This window comes from Triticum dicoccoides, chromosome 2A (genome assembly GCF_002162155.2).
Source record: "Triticum dicoccoides isolate Atlit2015 ecotype Zavitan chromosome 2A, WEW_v2.0, whole genome shotgun sequence".
Classification (NCBI taxonomy): Eukaryota; Viridiplantae; Streptophyta; class Magnoliopsida; order Poales; family Poaceae; genus Triticum; species Triticum dicoccoides.
Genome location: NC_041382.1, coordinates 127,685,488 through 127,703,402, shown reverse-complemented (window position 1 = coordinate 127,703,402; position 17,915 = coordinate 127,685,488). Strand labels below are relative to the sequence as shown.

The window sequence follows — 17,915 nt, the reverse complement described above, 5'->3', positions numbered from 1 at the left end:
AACAGTCTCCATCAGCCTTTCCATTTGACACCTTGTGTTTCTTGAAAATTCTAGATCAATACCCAGTTAAGTGTCGTCGACATCATATGATCTGTATTCACATATGTGTCAAATTGTATACAACACGCGTCAGCGTACCCACTCATCCTACTACTAATTCCTAAACATTATGCTTGATAAGACAAGTTGTAGAACATCTTTCGAAGTTGCTCCGCAGACAACGAGTCCACGGTTATCCACCAATTGGCCGCCCCCAAAATCCGTACTAGATCCAAGAACCAGTTTCATAAAGCAATCCTTCGAAAAGTCGTCTAGTCTAACAAATGGATACCATAGTTTCAAGTTTCAACATACAAGAGGCGATTTCTGCAAGAAATCTCATCCACTCTTTTGCAGCAAGGCCTAGGTCAGGCACTTCTCTTATAATTCAACAAAACCAGAGGGGCTTTCTGCAAAACAAGGGAGTCCCGTCCATCCGCTCCTCGCAGTAATCAATCCCAGGTGTGAAGTGTCCGACCGACCAGTGGACTCACGGGCCCGGACAAAACCCAAGCACACGTACACCACACCTCTCCTTCTCCTCTCCCCTCACAGGAGAAGAAGAAAAGAAGGAAGCCAAAAATCGCGAGCACGCACGAAGAGCGGAGATCCGAATCGCCGCCAAAGGAGGGCCCGATCGCTTCGTCCGCAAGACCTCCGCCCGCGCGATCGAGTAAGCTTCCTCCCCTCCCGCCTCAATCTGCCATTAATCCCGCCGCGGCTCCGTGCTTTCCTTCCTGTTTGAGCACGGCCGCGGCGGCGTGCGAGTTCTTGATTCTTCGTCCGATGCGAGATTGTTCCCCTGGCTTGGACGATTTTGCGGTGCTTTTATGTTTATTTTTCGAGGTTTTTCATGTCGGTTTCGTTCTCTTGGGTGTACAGTCAGTTGCAGGAAGAATCTAATTTTGGTCTGGAACCGAGGTTGCAACCAACCAAAGATGGAAATTCCCCTTGTAGTTCATACCATGGATTAGTAGGACTACTCGGTCTCGTTGTGCGATGAAATCATGGGCGGTCCGGGAAGAATTTTCATTCTTTGGGGTGTTTACGTCACTGCGTGAAAGAAGAGCGCTAGGACCCCACTGCCATAAAAAAAACTCTCTGTTTTACAGAGGAAGTATTTAAAGCCAGTTTAGTAGTAGTAGAACTTGAATATTTCACCTTGCTAGGTACAGTTAGTTCTGTAATCTCAAGCGTGTTCAATCTTACCATGTAATAATATTATACTAGTTAGGATTAGATTACTAATTAATGATGAGGACATGCCGAAATATGAGCCTGTACGGAGATGAGAAATTTCTTGTGCAAGTCAAACATTCAGGTTTGATTGATGCACATAGGACTGACCATGATTTGAAGGAATTATAACTGGACATGATTGAAATGATTTCGCTCATAATTGCTGCAAATAATAATGGTGCTGGGACAAGGATTTCTGCTATATCTGGTCCATTATGACATATTTTTAGGAGCTATAAAAATGGCATGCTTTATTTGGTTGCTTACTTTCGCTTTTTATTTAGAAAAGATGGTTTTAGGTCATGCATACATACGGTTGGGTGCAAAAAGTAGCTGAATTATTGCAGACAGAAAGCAGGTTCGGTGTCAGTCGGTGGCAATGATTAGTGAATGTAGGGCAGGATCAGTAAAGTTCTTTTGGTCAGTTGCTGCACATAGTTATCTATTGTTATTGCAGTTTTGTTATCTCTGCTCCCCTTGGAACATGGATAGAGACTTGGCATTGCAAAATAACTTTGGGCTACTGTTTGACAGCTTCACAATTGTTTTATTCCATACTACTCGAAAAAAATATACTGATAATGCTACTTCCCACATGTAGTGCAGTGTACTCTTACTTGCTTGAATTTTGTGCTATAATTCGGTCTCATAACGTCACTTTCATTACACAATTTTTAGGAGCGAACATTGCGGAGGTCTAAGGAATGGAGTCGACTCATGCATCTGAAGAAAATAACTCAAAAGAGTCATCTCCGGTAGAAATCCCAGAAACTTGTGTGGACTCACCAACTCTGGAAGTCAGTAGCAATGGTGTTCACGAAAATATCAATGCAAACATGGAAAAGTCAGCTCAAGCAGCCACATCGGGTATCTCTAATGGCCTTCCAGTTGCTGCCGATGATTCGGAGTTATCTTCACACTCAGAAGTATTGGCAGAGTCTCATCCTGATGTAGCAGAGCATGACGTGGAATCAAATTCCCCCACAGGGGCAGGTCCTGAAATGCTCTCAAATTCAGTACCAACTGAGAAATCCAAACACTCGGTGAAGGGTCAGGCAGATCATTCTTCTTCAGTACATCCCGTCGAAGTGAACCATGTTGAAGACAAGGCACGTTTTCAGAGAAAAATTGCTGTAAAACCAAAAGTGATGGAAGAGTCAGAAGCAAAACCTGAAAGTCCATATAAAGGTCTTATTGACACTGCTGCGCCTTTTGAGTCTGTGAGAGAAGCTGTTACCAAGTTTGGAGGAATCGTTGATTGGAAAGCTCACAAAGTTCAGATGATGGAGGTAATTCTTGTCAAGTCTTAGCCATACATATGCTCATACATTATCTGATACTCCACAAGGATTAGAGTACATAACTGAATTTGCATTATGGAGTATCAGATAATGTAAGTACACAACTACATGATTATCATAGTTTAGAGTACATAGCTGAATTTTAATCATGTAGAGTACTCTAAAGGAATTTCCTTTTTATGCAGAGACGCAAGTTCATACAGCTTGAACTTGAAAATGCTCAGAAAGAAATTCCAAAATGCAAAGAAGAACTAGAAGCTGCAGAGATGGCTAAATCACAGGTACTTGATGAACTAGAGACTACTAAGAGAATTGTAGAAGAGCTGAAGCATGAACTGGAGAAAGCACAGATGGAAGAAGTTCAAGCAAAACAGGACTCTGAGCTTGCACAACTGAGGGTGCAAGAAATTGAGCGGGGAGTAGCTGACGATTCTAGTGTAATAGCCAAGACTCAAATGGAAGTCGCAAAAGAAAGACACGAAAAATCTGTTGCCGAACTTAAATCAGTAAAGGAGGAGCTGAGAACATTACACGAAGAGTATGCTAGCTTAGTCAATGAAAGGGACAGAGCAATCAAAAGGGCTGAAGAAGTGTTAGCCGCCGGGAAAGATATCGAGAAGCGAGTGGAGGGGCTGACTGTAGAACTGATTGCAGCTAAAGGATCTCTTGAGTTGGCCCATGCTGCACATCATGATGCTGAAGAACGTAGAATCGGCGCAGTACTGGCGAAAGAGCAAGATTGCCTTGCTTGGGATAGAGAGTTGGTCCAGGCACAAGAGGAGGTGCAACAACTGAACAATAAGCTTCTGTCCCAAAATGATTTGAAGAGGAATCTTGAAGCAAATTTGCGCAAGTTGCATGGCCTCAAGTCTGAGCTTGCAGACTATGTGGAGAGTATACTGTGCAAAGAAGCTTTAGGAGTTGCCAAGGAGCATGAGTCTGAAGATGCTAGACAAATTAGCAGCTCAATTAAGGAAACTCTAGCTTCAACACAGAAAGAGCTCGAGGAGGTTAAAGCAAACATAGAAAATACAAAAACTGAGGCCAAATTGTTAAGAGTTGCGGCGACAACTCTCAGATCAGAGCTCGACAGGGAGAAAGCTTCACTTGACTCATTGCAGCAGAGGGAAGTGATGGCATCAATTGCAGTTTCTTCACTAGAAGCTGAGCTCAACAGGACTCAAAAAGAGATAGAATCTGTGAGATCCAAGGAAGAAGATGCCCAAGAGAAAATGGTGGAGCTCCCTAAGATGTTGCAGCAAGCAGCTCAGGAGGCCGAGGATGCCAAGGACGCAGCTCAAGCAGCAGAAGAGGAGCTGAGAAAAGCCAAGGAAGATACTGAGCAAACCAAAGCAGCTGCAACTACAACAAGCAGCAGGTTATGTGCTGTTCTGAAGGAAATAGAAGCATCCAAAGCGTCCGAGAGGCTAGCACTTGCGGCAGTTCGAGCATTGAATGAAAGCAAAGAGGCCAGCGACGTCGAGGATTCTCCCAGAGGAGTGACGCTTCCTATAAGCGAGTATTACGCCCTTAGCAAGAAAGCACAAGACGCTGAAGAACTGGCAAATGAGAAGGTGACAGAAGCGCTGGCACAGGTAGAGTCCGTGAAAGGCTCTGAATTAGAGAGCCTAGACAGGCTAACTGAAGCAACAAAGGAGATGGATGAAAAGAAGAGAACTCTTGAACTTGCATTGGAGAGAGCCGAGAGGGCAAACGAGGGGAAACTCGCCGCTGAGCAGCAACTGAGGAAATGGAGGTCTGACCATGAGCAGCGCCGGAAAATTCAGGAGGCCGCGAAGCGTGCGGTTAACCCCGTGAGTAGCCCATTTGTCGATCCTTACCTGAAAGAGCAGGATTCACGGCTGCACATGTCAGGCAGTAGCTACGAGGACCATGTTCCGAACCGAAAGTTGCGAAAGAAAAAGTCGTTTCTCCCTCGAATGGGCTCATTTTTGTCGAGAAATACCCCGGCACAAACATAAGAAAACAGGTCATAAAAGCGCGGATCGACGAGCTGTACATTGCTGTAATAAGTTATTCAATTTGTCTTGTAAGTTGGTTTCTGTTTAAGCTGTAATTTGTTGGTATAAACCCAGGGGGTATTTTTCCACAAAAATCATTCTTTGGGCAACTCAGGATAGTTTTTGTGAGGAAAATGCTCGAATGTAGCACTGTTCTGTTCGGAAGTACCTTTCTACACCCAGGAGCAAATGCTCCTGGTATGAATAGTAAAATTAAAAAACTAAAAAAAATGTTCAAAAAATTCTGAATTTTTTTTGTGACATACTTTCACAAATGTTTGATGTGCACGCAAAATTTCATTGCGAAATCACATTGGTGGAAGGCGTGCCAAAAAAAAAACAAAATCAGAGCTTCAAAATGCTTTTGTAAGTAACATTTTCAGAGCATCGATTTTGTTTTTTTTACCACGCCTTCCATCAGTGTGATTTTGCGATGAAATTTTGTAGGCACAACAAACATTTGTGAAAGTATGGCACAAAAAAATTTCAGATTTTTTGAATTTATTTGATTTTACTGTTCACACCAGGAGCATTTGCTCCTGGGAGTAGAAACTCCACGTCCTGTTCTGTTCTGTTATCTTCCTCCTCTTGCGAGGACAGTGCCTTTTTTTTATGGGTTACAATTCTTTTTGTTTGGGTGTAGTCCTCCTTCAACATCTTAGCCCAACTGTTGAGCTCTGAATAAATGGGAGGCCATGCCGGCATGATTAATCCTAGCATGTTTTCTCTGAAGACCTGAAGTTGGTAACACCATGTCCTTGTGCCAAAGCTATAGCATCAGTAACAAAAGCACGGCAGAACTATATCAAACTAGATGATGCCCCACACGTTATTGTGGGAATAAGGTTTTGATTATATATGAAACATAAATATTTAAAATGATAGTTTTTGAACGAATGTAAGAATTAAATGTTAATAGCATAATAGAATGGAATTTTCCATGCATGCATGTTTGCATGTTGGGGTGGATTATTATTATGAATACTTGCATGTTTAGGTGGGCCTTTCCCATGAATGTTGAATGATGGGATGGCATGCTCGCATGTTGAGAGAAATATGTTAATGAGGATTAGCTATTTAGATATAAGCAGGTGTTTGGCAGTAGAGGGAGTAGTGTTAAAAACGCTATTATATTATGGGACAGAGGGAGTAGAAGATAAGAGCAAGTACACTAGTGGGCTATAAGCCTGCTTACATGGCATTTTTGTCTATGTGAAGGAGAGAGCAAAGAAAAAATGAAGAAGTGGGCTCTCATGCAATAGCCCGCCTCTACGCGTGCTCCTAGGCAAAGGCATTTAATGAGAAGAGAGAGATAGAGAGAAAATGAAAAGAAGTTGTGGACTTAGGGTGTGTTTGGATTGCTGCCGCTGTCCGCCGAACCAATATATTGTCGTTGATTACGAAGCTAGCGTCTGTTTGGATGGTTTCCAAATTATTGGCGCGCCGCAAGTCCATTGGACATCCACGTTCAATACGTGACCAATTTTTGGGCGAGGCGTTGGCGGCCGATTCCTCCGCCAAAAATTTGGCGTGCTAATCGTTGGCAGGGCCAACGCTGGTGAGATCCGAACGCATCCTTATAGTCAACCTTATAGCCAACTCTATTGTATGAGTAACTAACAGTGCTAATTCTTAATGACATGGCATGTCTATATAGCCAGCAGCTGGCTATATTATTAACCATGCTCTAAGCAGGTTTGGCAAGCCAGCACGGAATAACTTCTGGTAGAATCTCCTTCCTTTTTGTTCCCCTTTTGGATTGGTCTTTCAACGGAGAATCTACTTCATCTAGGCCCTACCACTTCCCCCACTTCGAATTTATTCCCACGCCTCGTTGCTGCAAGCAAGCATAGGAATATAATCTGGCAGTAGTATGAAATAACCACACACCTACGCGGCTACACCAAACATCAGAAAAAATGCAGGCAATGCATGGTTTTTATTGGAAAATTCAGACAAAGTGTAAGAATCGACCAATGTGATATGTCTCTCGAAAAAGATCGCAACGTGATACACATAAACTTATTCGTCAGAGAAAGAGTGTGACACGCACTTGCTGACTAGCCCTGCGTGTAAAGAGCGATGCGATGCCTGAAAATTCAGCTCACCCTCCACCAAGAACTTGATAAGATTCAGATCAGCGCCCCCTCGCAGCCTGCAGATGAAGACGAACAAAGCCACGAGATGCTGCGCGGATCGGATCGACTATAAAAGGAGGCGCAGCCGCGAGAGGCCCTCACACCATCCATCACCTTAGCTAGCATAGCATCCCGTCTCTGCAGCTGTAAGGGTCTCGAGCTTGCTAACGCGGCCGGTCATGGCGATCAGGGGGGTACCTTCGCAGCGGGAGATGACGGTGGCGGAGTTCAAGGAGTGGCTGAAGCAGTTCGACGCGGACGGCGACGGCCGGATCAGCAGGGACGAGCTCCGCGAGGCCATCCGCCGCCGCGGCGGCTGGTTCACCACCCTCAGGGCCGGCCGCGCCGTCCGCCGCGCCGACAGGGACAACAGCGGCTTCATCGACGACGCCGAGGTGGAGAACCTCGTCGCCTTCGCGCAGAAGGATCTCGGCATGAGGATCTCTGCCTGGTAGCCGCCTGCCTAGGCTGGCTCCATGGGTTTTTTTATCTCGGCCTACTGAATGAAAACTACTCCATTTGTTTCAAAATATAGTGTTTTCTCTATTCTTGTGCTTCAACTTCAATCATAAATTTAATCAATGAGATCAACTGCTGCGGAAGGAAAAATTATACCGGAAAAATTATATAATTGAAAACTTCTTTTGAATACGAATTCACTGGTATAACTTCTGCTCCCGCCGCAGTCAATCTCATTGGTTAAATTTATAGTCAAAGTTGGACCTTAAAAATTGCGGGTGCACTATATTTTAAAATGGAGGAAGTACCAGCAACCACCATAGTACAGTACCTGTCTAGCGTCGTATGATATGGTTGAACTTGACATGCCAACTTCTCCTGAATAATATGTGTAAAATCGGGAGACTTAATTAAGGTTCGCCACTATGCAGTTACTTCATTATGGAATGTTTGTGTATGGAATTTGATGTTGTGCCCCCTTAGGCCAACTCCATGAACCCGTTTTGTCTGGATTCTATTTGGGTCAGCCAAAGAGGCGCCCTCCGACCTCTTCTGTTTTTGCATGGGTAGTGCTGCCGAGCGGACCAAATGTATAAATTTTTTCATGCATATGTCTAACTAAAAATAAACACGTTTATAGTTTACAATCAAATGAATCACATGCCCCAATAATAAACAGTTTATAAAAATCTCAAAGTTTACAACCAAACTTAAATTGTCACAAATACATCGAAAGAAAATGAATCAATACATCTACTGGTGGCCATGGTGAGTCCGCATGTGCTCAACCAAGTCATTTCAAAAAAGAAAGGTAATTGATTATTCTAATTTCATTGAATCTATCAAAGATAACATAATTGCCCTGTTAGTTTTAGCTATATCAGGTAAAAATCGAGCGAGCTAGTCTTGGCTCAAACTCGGTTCATATTTCAACCAAGCCAACACCATATTTGTCCTGGGATTAGAGGGAATAGGATCGGATCAATGGGGCTCATGGGGTAGGATTGCCGATTTGGGGAGTAAGGAGAGTGGAGCAGGAAATATATTAGTGTTAGTGGCCTACTCTTCAGCCACATGTGCACCAACCACTATATACGATGGTGTGTGTGTGTGATTTGAGTAGGTGGCTAAAGATGATTTTACCCAACATGGGTGACAGATTTTGTTTTCTCGACATGCATGGTAATAACATGCTCTTGTTGCTTGGTCCAAAGTGTGCATGGCAAAAATTCAAGGCGGTCCCGAGGTGATCAATATTAACATTCAGAACAAGGCTCGCCCAGGAAATTGCACAAATTTTATAATGGGCACGACATGCCCTGGGTTAACTCATATAGGAGTCCTACTATACCACATGCTCTCTTCGTGATAATCATATGCAAGGTTTTTCTTTTGGGTGAAAGGCAAATATCAAGACAATGGCCAGATTTAATTTAGGTGATGGTAAAAGTGTGCTTTTCTGGACTGCTATTTGGAATACTACTGCTTGTTTGTTCAGTTTCGACATCTTTTTAATTACCTTTGCAAAGGATGTTAATCTGAATGTGGAAACAATGCTTTGTAATGATTTTTTGAGGATCTTTTTCACTTGCCACTCACCACTAAAGCACATCAAGAATTCTTGCAAATCGAGGACTTGTGTTCAAATCTCACTTCTTATGATCATAGGAATTCAAATGACACCTAGAGCTACATCCGAGGTAATGCTAAATTTTCAATTGTCAAGGGTTATAAAATGATGATTGGTGCTCAATCAGCTCCACCTCACTTCAAATGGATTTGGGGAAGTTCTCAGCCCAAAGCCCAAAAACACTAGGGTGTTTTTTGGTTATTACTCCAAGAAAGATTCAATGCTAGAAACTTACTGTTGAGAAATAATTTTGTTCTGCAAAACTACAATTGTGCCATTTTGCAATGTTAGCACAAAGAAATTTGGCATCATCTTTTCTAGGATAGCCCTTCTCTAAAAGGTGATGGAACTTTGTCTATCCCAACAGGGGCACAAACCTTTGAGTGTTGGATGCATTTGTTGATCCAAGAATAGGATAAATAAGGTTATTATCATTGCTGGTTGGGTCATATGGATGTCAAGAATCAACAAGATCTTCATAATTGTGGACCCAACTTTGCGCAATTGGAAAGGCGTCTATGTAAAGGATCTTTTGGTTCACAGGATAGGAAAATCATAGGAAGTGAGATGACATGTATCTCAAATCCTATGAGTAGGAATAGGAAAGAAGATGCTCTTTGATTACAACATAGAATTTTTTCATTGAGCCTAGGCTAATGTTTATTTTCCTATGAAATGTGGAGGATAGGAAGAATTTCTCCATAGGAATAGGATTCCATTCCATAAACCAAAGGTCTCTAAAGGAAATTTTCCTATAGAAATCCTATCCTATGAAATTCCTACAAGATTCCTCTAAACGAAAGGAGGCTTTACTTTGCTAAGCTATAGAATCAAGAGGAAATATATTAATATCTTCAAGGCATGGCTAGCTGATCTCCTTTAATCTATGGCTAGACTTAGGTCTAGTTTTACAACACAGTTTCAGAAAACCTGGATATTATAATGTGTGGGTAGTGCATGCTCTATTTTCTTAAAGTTTAGTGTTTCTCAGTTTTTGACAAAACTATCAAAGCATTTGGTTAACATTTTTTTAACCTTAGTTTTGATCGATGGTTACCCATGTATGGTAGCTGAACCTAGCTTAGGTACACCTAAGACCTGTCATAGTGGGGAATATCATAAACTACTCCTCCCAAACTGTTACGTGATTAATTCATTGGTAGAGTCCCAATTTGAGTTATGACCCAGATTTATTTTATTAACTTTTCTTGGTTCATGTGCTAGATATTGTATCACAATGTGCTATTGTAACTCACACACATCATTAATTACAGTGCCACGTCATATTATTATTTTACTTAGATAGCAATGCATAATAGAGAATGTATGTTTGGCTCTCGGCCTCGATGGAGGCCGATTTTTTGAAAAATTCAAAATTAAAAAATTTTGGTTTCAAAAAATCTGAAAAAATTTGTACAAGTAAAACAAGAATGTGAGGCGTATCTGTGTAAAATTTTAGGATGAAATACGTTGAAATGTCACCTGTACGAAAAAGACAAATTCATGGTCTAGGAAGATGAATAGTATCATGTGTTAAAAATCCTCAGATTTATCTTTTTTGCACAACCCTCATTTCAATGTATTTCATCCTAAAAATTTACACACTTATGCACTATGCCTTCATCTCTCTATGTAAATTTTTTTAGAATTTTATGAAATGTAAAAATATAAATTTTCACAAGTTTTGAATTTTGTATTTGAAGACCTCCATGAAGCTCGGCCTCCAAAAGCATTTATGTGCATAATACTCTTATGATATCTTTTTATGTAAGAGGTCTAAGGAGCTACACGACCGAATCAATCATGCTAATGTCGATCGCCGGCTGCATGCAACCTTGCCATGTATGAGGTCATTTGTGGTCGAGCCATCTCTGGTCAAGGGATGGAGAAATAGAGAAGATTGCATAGTGTAGGTACGGATGAACTAATTTTGGACAAGAAGAAGATATAGAGATAGACTGAGATAAAGCATGTCAAATGTTTTGGCTAGGACGACATCCCAGATTGACATGGACATCTAAATATACTAAATCTAGCCAGGTTTCTTTTATCTAATTTTTTAAGTTTTTTTACAGTGGTAATCAGACCAATGAGGTGGTGACACGCTATTTACTAGGGGACCTTGCGGGGTATGCTTTCGTGTGCGCTTGGCGATTTTTGTTTTTTGTTTTATCCTGTGTAGAGTCAAGCGGTTGTGCTCTTTGGTCCATGGTTCTCTTCTTGATTATCTCCCTCTCTCCGGAAGTCTCCAGACCAATCTGATGATGCTGTTGCGCCACCGTTCCACCGCCGGACGTTTCTATAAAAGGGCTTGCTTCGACCATTCGGGCCGTCCCGTACCGCCCCATTATTGCATCACGCTACCGGAGCCCCCCGTCCTGGATCCCTACTGTAAGTGCATCTAGTGCCATCCCTAGTTGGTTTTGGAGTATTGACGACAAACTTGGTTGAGAGACTAATGTGTTTGTGAGAATTGCAGGATAACACAGGTAGTAGTCCCTCATTGACTCGGTTTACCTATCAGAGACGATCTCTAAAAATGTGTGAAGACATTGAAGACAATTGTGTTCTGTGAAGATATTCACATTGAAGACTATGACATGAGAAGACATCACGTGAAGACTATAGAGTGTGAAGACATAGTTGTTTCGTAGTTCCTTTTCTTCTTTGTTGAGTCATAAGAACCACCGTACTGTTAAGTGGGGTCCAAGTGAACAAAGTCAGAGTGACTGATGTGATGCTCAACTAAATCCTATGTCTTCGAGCGAAGACAATGAGAGCAAATCTTATCCAGAGCTGGATGAGTCAGCTTAACTTGTAGCCCAAGTCAAGCTGCCGCGTGTGTTTGAAATCTGACCGTTGGACACGTGTCAGTTCCTTAGTGACCTAGGGTCATTTCGGACAAATTAGGTCGGGTTGCCTCCTGGCTATAAGTAGCCCATCCCTACACCATAAATTGGTGGCTGCTCAGAGTTAGTAAACGGCTTTTGTCGTTTGAGAGCAACCCACCTATGAAGCATTTGAGAGAGAGATCCTTGCAAGGACAAAGCCCAAAACACCCAGAGCCAAAGAGTGTTAGGCATCACTGAAGTCTTTCTGTCTGCGTGATCTGAAGACTTATTACACTTGAGGACCGTGAATCCTCCAGCCGGTTAGGCATCACGTTTTGAGCATCCAAGAGTCATTGTGGATTGCCGGTGAACGAAGTCTGTGAAGGTTTGGAAGTCTACCTTGAAGACTTACCAGAGTGATTGGGCGAGGACTGTGTGTCCTTAGCTCAAGGGGAATAAGGTGAAGACGTGGTCTTCTGTGTTAAATCTCAGCCTCCCTAACCAGACGTACGGTTGTCACAGCAACTAGAACTGGTCCAACAAATCCTTGTCCTCTCCAAGCAACTGGTTCTATCTCTTACCTCTTTTTACTTACAGTTTGTCTTCGTGAAGTCATTGCCTGCTTGCATGATCTGATTGACTTCACCGTGTGAAGACTGTTGTTGGTTGGCTTCATACTATCTTCCATCCTGATCCATACTATCTAGCTGCTAATAGTCTTCGTGCTTTCACTTCATTGCTTACTTGACTATGGCTTGTCTAGTGTAGTCTACCTTCCGCTGCATATCAATAGGTTCATTTCTACTGTTTGTCTTCAAAGCCCCCGTGTATTGAAGACTCTCATAAAAATCGCCTATTCACCCTCCTAGTCGATAACTAGCACTTTCACCTACCGCCATGGCCATCTTCAGATCGTTGTCCCTGCCACTCTGCTGTCGCATTGCTATACGTCGACGGCGACCGGTCGGCGACTATGGATTGCCGCTGCCGCTGCCTTGGTTTCCAATGCGGGCCGGCCTCACCCCTTGCGTCTCCGCATCTTCGTACCTCATGAACACTCCCGGGTGTCATGTTGCTACCATCCGCTCGTGCCCATCCTGCAATAGCAACGCTATGGATAACGATGGCAGACATGCCAATCCCGCCGTGTGCCCGGACGCATCCAGGCGGTTGGCGGTTCAGAAGACACGCATCTAGGCCAACGAGGCATGCGGCGCCATGCAGGCTGGCAGGCTGCTGAGGTGGCGTGGTGGTAGGGTACCCACGAAGATCTGCATGCCGCCACGCTAGTGCTTGGCTAGTTGGATTAGTATCCACGTACTGCCATGTGGGTACTTGCTTTAGTTGGTGGGTTGGCCGCTGAGCTGGGGCGGCGATGGGGGCGACAAGGTCTTGCCGCGGTTCCACGTATATTCCTGGCAAGGGTCTTGCCGGGGCCTTGCGAGCGTCTTTGGCAAGGGGCCTTGCCGGGGCCTCGCGGGCATCCTCCGCAAGGAGTCATGTGATCGTCTTGTCTTCTGGCCATCATCTAGTCTTGTAGGCTCTCTGTCTTCACAAAGATTTGCATGCCACCATGGAGGTGCCTCCCGAGCCTTGGTTTCAAAGTGGTCGATGGTGTTGGAACCCTTGGGCTCAAGGGTGGCGGCTCTCCTGGTGTCGGGCAAGTTGCCCCAACAAGGGTCTTGCCGAGGCTGCGGAGGCCGCCCCGGCAAGGGCCTTGCCGAGGGGTCCACCTCACCCTCATGCTCTTCGTGTTTCTAGCTTGGCGTTGTTCTTGTTGTCTTGTGGTTTTGCTTCCTCTGCCCCGCTAGGTGTGGCCGCAGGTGCGGCTCTAACTGTTTGTGCACAAGTAAAGGGGTACAAAGGAGAGCCCCCACTTTTGGTGCACCGACAGGAGCCCCCGAGCCTGGGCCATACATAAGCGCGATGCATTGTTGGGCTAGGCCCAAAACGGTGCATGGGCATGCGGGGCCGAGTTTTACTGCTGTAACTCCCTCGCCCGTCGCGCTTCCCCATGACCCGCGTTGAATGCACGACCTGGGGGTCATGCGTGGGGCGGTTGCTGCCCTCATGGGTCACATCGCAGTGAATGGTAAAGAGGCGGCCCGTACCTTCCCCATAAGAAAAGGGGAAACCGCGGGCGCGCTACTCATTTACCCTCCGCGTCTCTCCAATTTCGGAACCGTCATCCCCCTCCTTCTTCCTCAAGCGAAAAAGCCAAAACTCCCGCCTCCATCCGTCGCCGCCGCGCCCCCATTGCCCCCAATCCCCCACTGCTCCAGATTCTTCACCTCTTTCCCGGCTGCCATGGGACCCAAAACCAGTAAGGGCAAGGGAGTGGCCAAGGACGCCGAGGAGAAGGAGATGCCGGAGAGCGAGTCGGCGGCGCTTCGGATGCAGCTTGCCTTCTTTCCCTCGACAGTTGATGCGGTCCACCTCAGGGACTACTTCAGGCCTCTGTGGGGGGCGAAGACGACGGGGCATCCGGCCATGCACATCATCCCCGCCGATTTTGCCAAGGTCGGCCTGGATCAGTATCCTTTCTTCGTTGACTACTTCTCCTGCGGGCTCTGTCTCCCTTTCTCCGACTTTTTCAACGACGTCATGCACACCTTCGGCTTCCATCTTCTTGATTTCACGCCAAATGCCGTGGCGTGCATGGCCCTCTTCACCCACCTCTGCGAGGGCCTCACCGGAATGCTTCCTAGCACGGCGCTCTTCCGCCACTACTTCTTTCCCCGCATCCAGGCGTGGGGTGCCATCTCCGGTTGCGTCACCTGGATCCCATGGCCCCAGGAGAAGGGCACTTATCCGGAGGGTGCCCAGAAGGAGAGATAGGAGGAGTGGAGGGGCCGGTGGCTATGGATCGAGGAGGAGGATCCGCAGTAGTTCTGCCAAGTTCGTCAGAGTCCGCCAGTCCGTCGCAAGGACTGGAGAGACCTCGACACCGACGACAAGAAGCTCGCGATCGCTACTACTAGAATCCATCGCCTCACCATGGCCGGGCTCACCCTTGAGATGATTGGGGCCGATTTCATCCATCGCCGCATCGCCCCGCTGCATAACAAGGGGAGGCCGGCCTGGCTCTTCAGGAACGCGACCGATGTCATGAGGCTTCACCCTGGCTTGAAGCACAACTTCATGGTGATGGGCCACGCCCATTTTTTAAAGGCTTTTCCAGCTTAATGTAGGTGATGACGGTAGGGCTAAGAGAGCCGGCAAGGCCACGAAGCCGGAAAGGCCGTCAAGGGGCCTCTGTTTGGGTTGCCGGTGCGAGTGGTCCCACTGAGCAACAACTCTCGCTAAACCGACATCATCGCCATGATGCCAAACTTCAACGCGCACGGCCTTGACCCAAGTTGGGCCGAGCCAGAGGCGGAGCAGGTGCAGGAGTTCTTCGACAACCTGTCGGAGAGGTATGTCCGTGATGAGCCACTGCTTATCAAGGACACCACCAAGGAGGAGCTAGACTACATTGCTGCCAGGGCGGCAGAGGCGACGCTCGCTAGGGAAGCTGGCAGCGTCAGCCACGTGGAGAATGAGGCCGAGGTGGCCGCGAAGGAGGAGGAGCTTGTCGGATGGGTAGAGTCTGCTAGGGAGGCCAGCAGTGCCGACACCGGGGCCCCTTTCATCGAAGATGTGGTCGAGGAGACGACTGAGGAAGAGGCCGGGGCTGACGATCCTCCGGCAACGGGGAGAAAGCGTGTCCTGCGACGGGCCAGCTCTGGTGAGCCGGTCCGGCCCGGCAGGACCGAGCAGCGGCAAGAGGCCCAGGGGGAGTCCGTGCGCCTGACGAGGGCCGCGACAACGAGGAAGGTGGTGAAGACTGCGATGTCGAAGAAGGCGACCGCCTCTTCTTCGTCCAAGCGTCGCTGGACTCCATCCCCTTCCCCTCCCCCCACAGATGTCGACACAGAGGTCGTCTTTGATCTTGGGTCTCTCAGCCCAAGGAGGAAGAGGAAGGCATCGGAAGAGGAGGTGGAGGATGAGTAAACATCTTGCCCTTCATCATCCCCGTTCCTTCAGACCGTGCTGATTTTCTTAACTTGTTTTTACTCTTGCAGGGATATGGAGACGCTGGCCCAGAGGGTGGCGAAGAAGGCCAAGGCCTCGACAGGCGACAAGCCCCCGGCGGGTACTTCGCGTACGCCGTTGTTGGTGGAGAGCAGCCCGGACAGCAGTCCCCGGTGCAGCCCCCGCTCCAGCCCCCAGCGTAAGCTCGCCACTCACTCCTCCACTGATGAACATTGGGGTGTGAACCCTTGATGCTGACCTTGCTGGGTTCGCAGGAGGAGAACGGCGGCAGGAGGAGCCGCTGAGGGCCACCCCCAACACGCCGCCCTCCTCGACTACGCCGCCCCGAGGGGCGTCCCCGACGAGGGCATCCACCACCGAGCCCACTCATATGGAGGAGGAGACGAACTTGGGTGCCGGGGGCTCTGCCCTGGCAACAAATGCTGGAGGGGAGGGTGCTACTTCTTCCCAGCTTGAAGCAGGTAAGTCATTGTCGTAGTTCTAAGACTGACAGTAGAATGGGGGGTAGGTATGAAGAGGCAAGATCCCAGCTATGGTCAAGTTGTACACACAAGATTGACGAGTTCAGGCCCTTCATGGTGGAAGTAATAGCCCTACGTCTCGGTGCCCAGAGGCGGTCGACTGGATTATATGTGTATGGTGTTACAGGGGGTGCGAACCCTTGTCCATGAGGAGGGGGGGGTGGCTTATATAGAGTTTGCCAGACCCCTCCCGCCCTCAGTTACAAAGGGTTTAAGGTACATAAAGATGGTGTGTTTATGGTAATGCTAGTAATAAAGTGACATAAATGACCATTAAGTCTACAGAGTAAATGTCCGACCGTTGCTTTTCAGAGTGGCTTTAGATCTTTTGTCTGTCGAGTGATCATTGCTATGGTCGAGTGACATAGGGTCTTCCGAGTGGAACGTTTCTGGTCGAGTGGATGATGGTATCCCTTGAATGCTTCTGACTTTAGGGTGATGTCCTAGGGGAGGGTGTCTAGGTCAGGCCTATGACCCTACCCTATGTACATAGCTTCATCAGTCGTTTGCTTGTGGCCAATAAAATCCCGCTCGGTATGCTTTGGCCACAATGGTCCGAGAGGACGCATGGTGACCACAGGTCCCCGAGTGGATGTCGTTGAGGATCACTCGACCTTCTTCCGGTGTTATACACTTCTGAGCAACTCCGGTAACACTTTCTCTGTAAAGTTGTCCACCCATTACTGTGAAGGCTTTAGATCGATAGACAATCTGACGGGCCTCTTATTCATCCTCTGGGAGCTCTTTCCTGAGAATATACGCGATGTACGACACCGTCCAATCGGGTATGACAACCAAAAGTTCCATGACCAAGTCGACCACGGCTGGGATTTCAACTTCAGTCGGATCAGTAGGGCTTCGAGGTTGTGGGGGCTCCTCCGTGAAGGGATCCTCTTGGACGGACAACGTGTGAAGATGCTCCAAGAACACATTACTGGGAATAGGCTCACGCTTGGAGCCTATCTTTGCCAAATCATCAGCTGCTTGATTTTTCAGTCGGGGTATATGATGGAGCTCTAACCCCTCAAACTTCTTCTCTAACTTTCACACTGCATTACAATAGCCAGTCATAGCCGGGCTTCTGATGTCCCACTCCTTCATCACTTGATTGACCACCAAATCTGAGTCACTGTAGACCATTAGGCGACGGACGCCGAGTGAAATGGCCATACGCAACCCGTACAGAAGTGCTTCATATTCAGCTTCGTTGTTGGAGGAATCAAAATGGATCTAAAGAACGTAGCTGATTCTTTGTCCTCGAGGGGATACCAGTACCACCCCAGCACCAGAACCGTTCAGCATCTTGGGTCCATCAAAGAACATGGTCCAATGCTCTGAGTGAATCTAAGTCGGTTGTTGCTGCTCGACCCACTCGGTGAGGAAATCTACTATTGCCTGGGACTTGATAGCTTTCTTTGCCTGAAACTTGATATCCAAGGGAAGGAGTTCAATCGCCCACTTTGCCACTCGACCAGTTGCATCTCTGTTGTTTAGAATTTCTGACAATGGTGCGTCGTTGACGACTGTAATGAGTGAACAGAGAAATAATGTGCAACCATCTTTGTGGTCATGTAAATCCCATAAACAACCTTATGACAATGAGGATATCTTTGCTTGGATGGAGTCAAGACTTCAGAAATATAGTACACCGGGCGCTAAACTTTACAGGTTTTTTCTTCTTCTTCCCGCTCGATTGTAAGT

The 17,915-nt window shown here is 46.6% G+C and overlaps 2 protein-coding genes and 1 long non-coding RNA gene across 4 annotated transcripts; all 3 read left to right on the top strand.

Annotated features, from left to right (window-relative positions):
* The first annotated feature begins 517 nt into the window (after positions 1-517).
* On the top strand, positions 518-4,805 carry LOC119353776 (protein WEAK CHLOROPLAST MOVEMENT UNDER BLUE LIGHT 1-like). Its single transcript, XM_037620451.1, has 3 exons — positions 518-712; positions 1,958-2,567; positions 2,765-4,805. The coding sequence occupies exons 2-3, from the start codon at positions 1,983-1,985 to the stop codon at positions 4,559-4,561; spliced, it is 2,382 nt and encodes a 793-aa protein (XP_037476348.1). The 5' UTR covers positions 518-712; positions 1,958-1,982; the 3' UTR covers positions 4,562-4,805.
* A 2,022-nt stretch (positions 4,806-6,827) lies between these two features.
* LOC119353774 (calmodulin-1-like) lies at positions 6,828-7,712 on the top strand. Its single transcript, XM_037620450.1, has one exon. The coding sequence runs from the start codon at positions 6,918-6,920 to the stop codon at positions 7,191-7,193; it is 276 nt and encodes a 91-aa protein (XP_037476347.1). The 5' UTR covers positions 6,828-6,917; the 3' UTR covers positions 7,194-7,712.
* Positions 7,713-10,176: 2,464 nt separating this feature from the next.
* On the top strand, positions 10,177-11,458 carry LOC119353775. Of its 2 annotated transcripts, none has more exons than XR_005170525.1 (3): positions 10,177-10,956; positions 11,073-11,218; positions 11,307-11,458. It is a non-coding gene; the product is annotated as an uncharacterized LOC119353775 (long non-coding RNA). The 2 variants fall into 2 exon arrangements; XR_005170526.1 differs by having other exon boundaries at positions 10,179-10,956; positions 11,080-11,218.
* Positions 11,459-17,915: the final 6,457 nt, after the last annotated feature.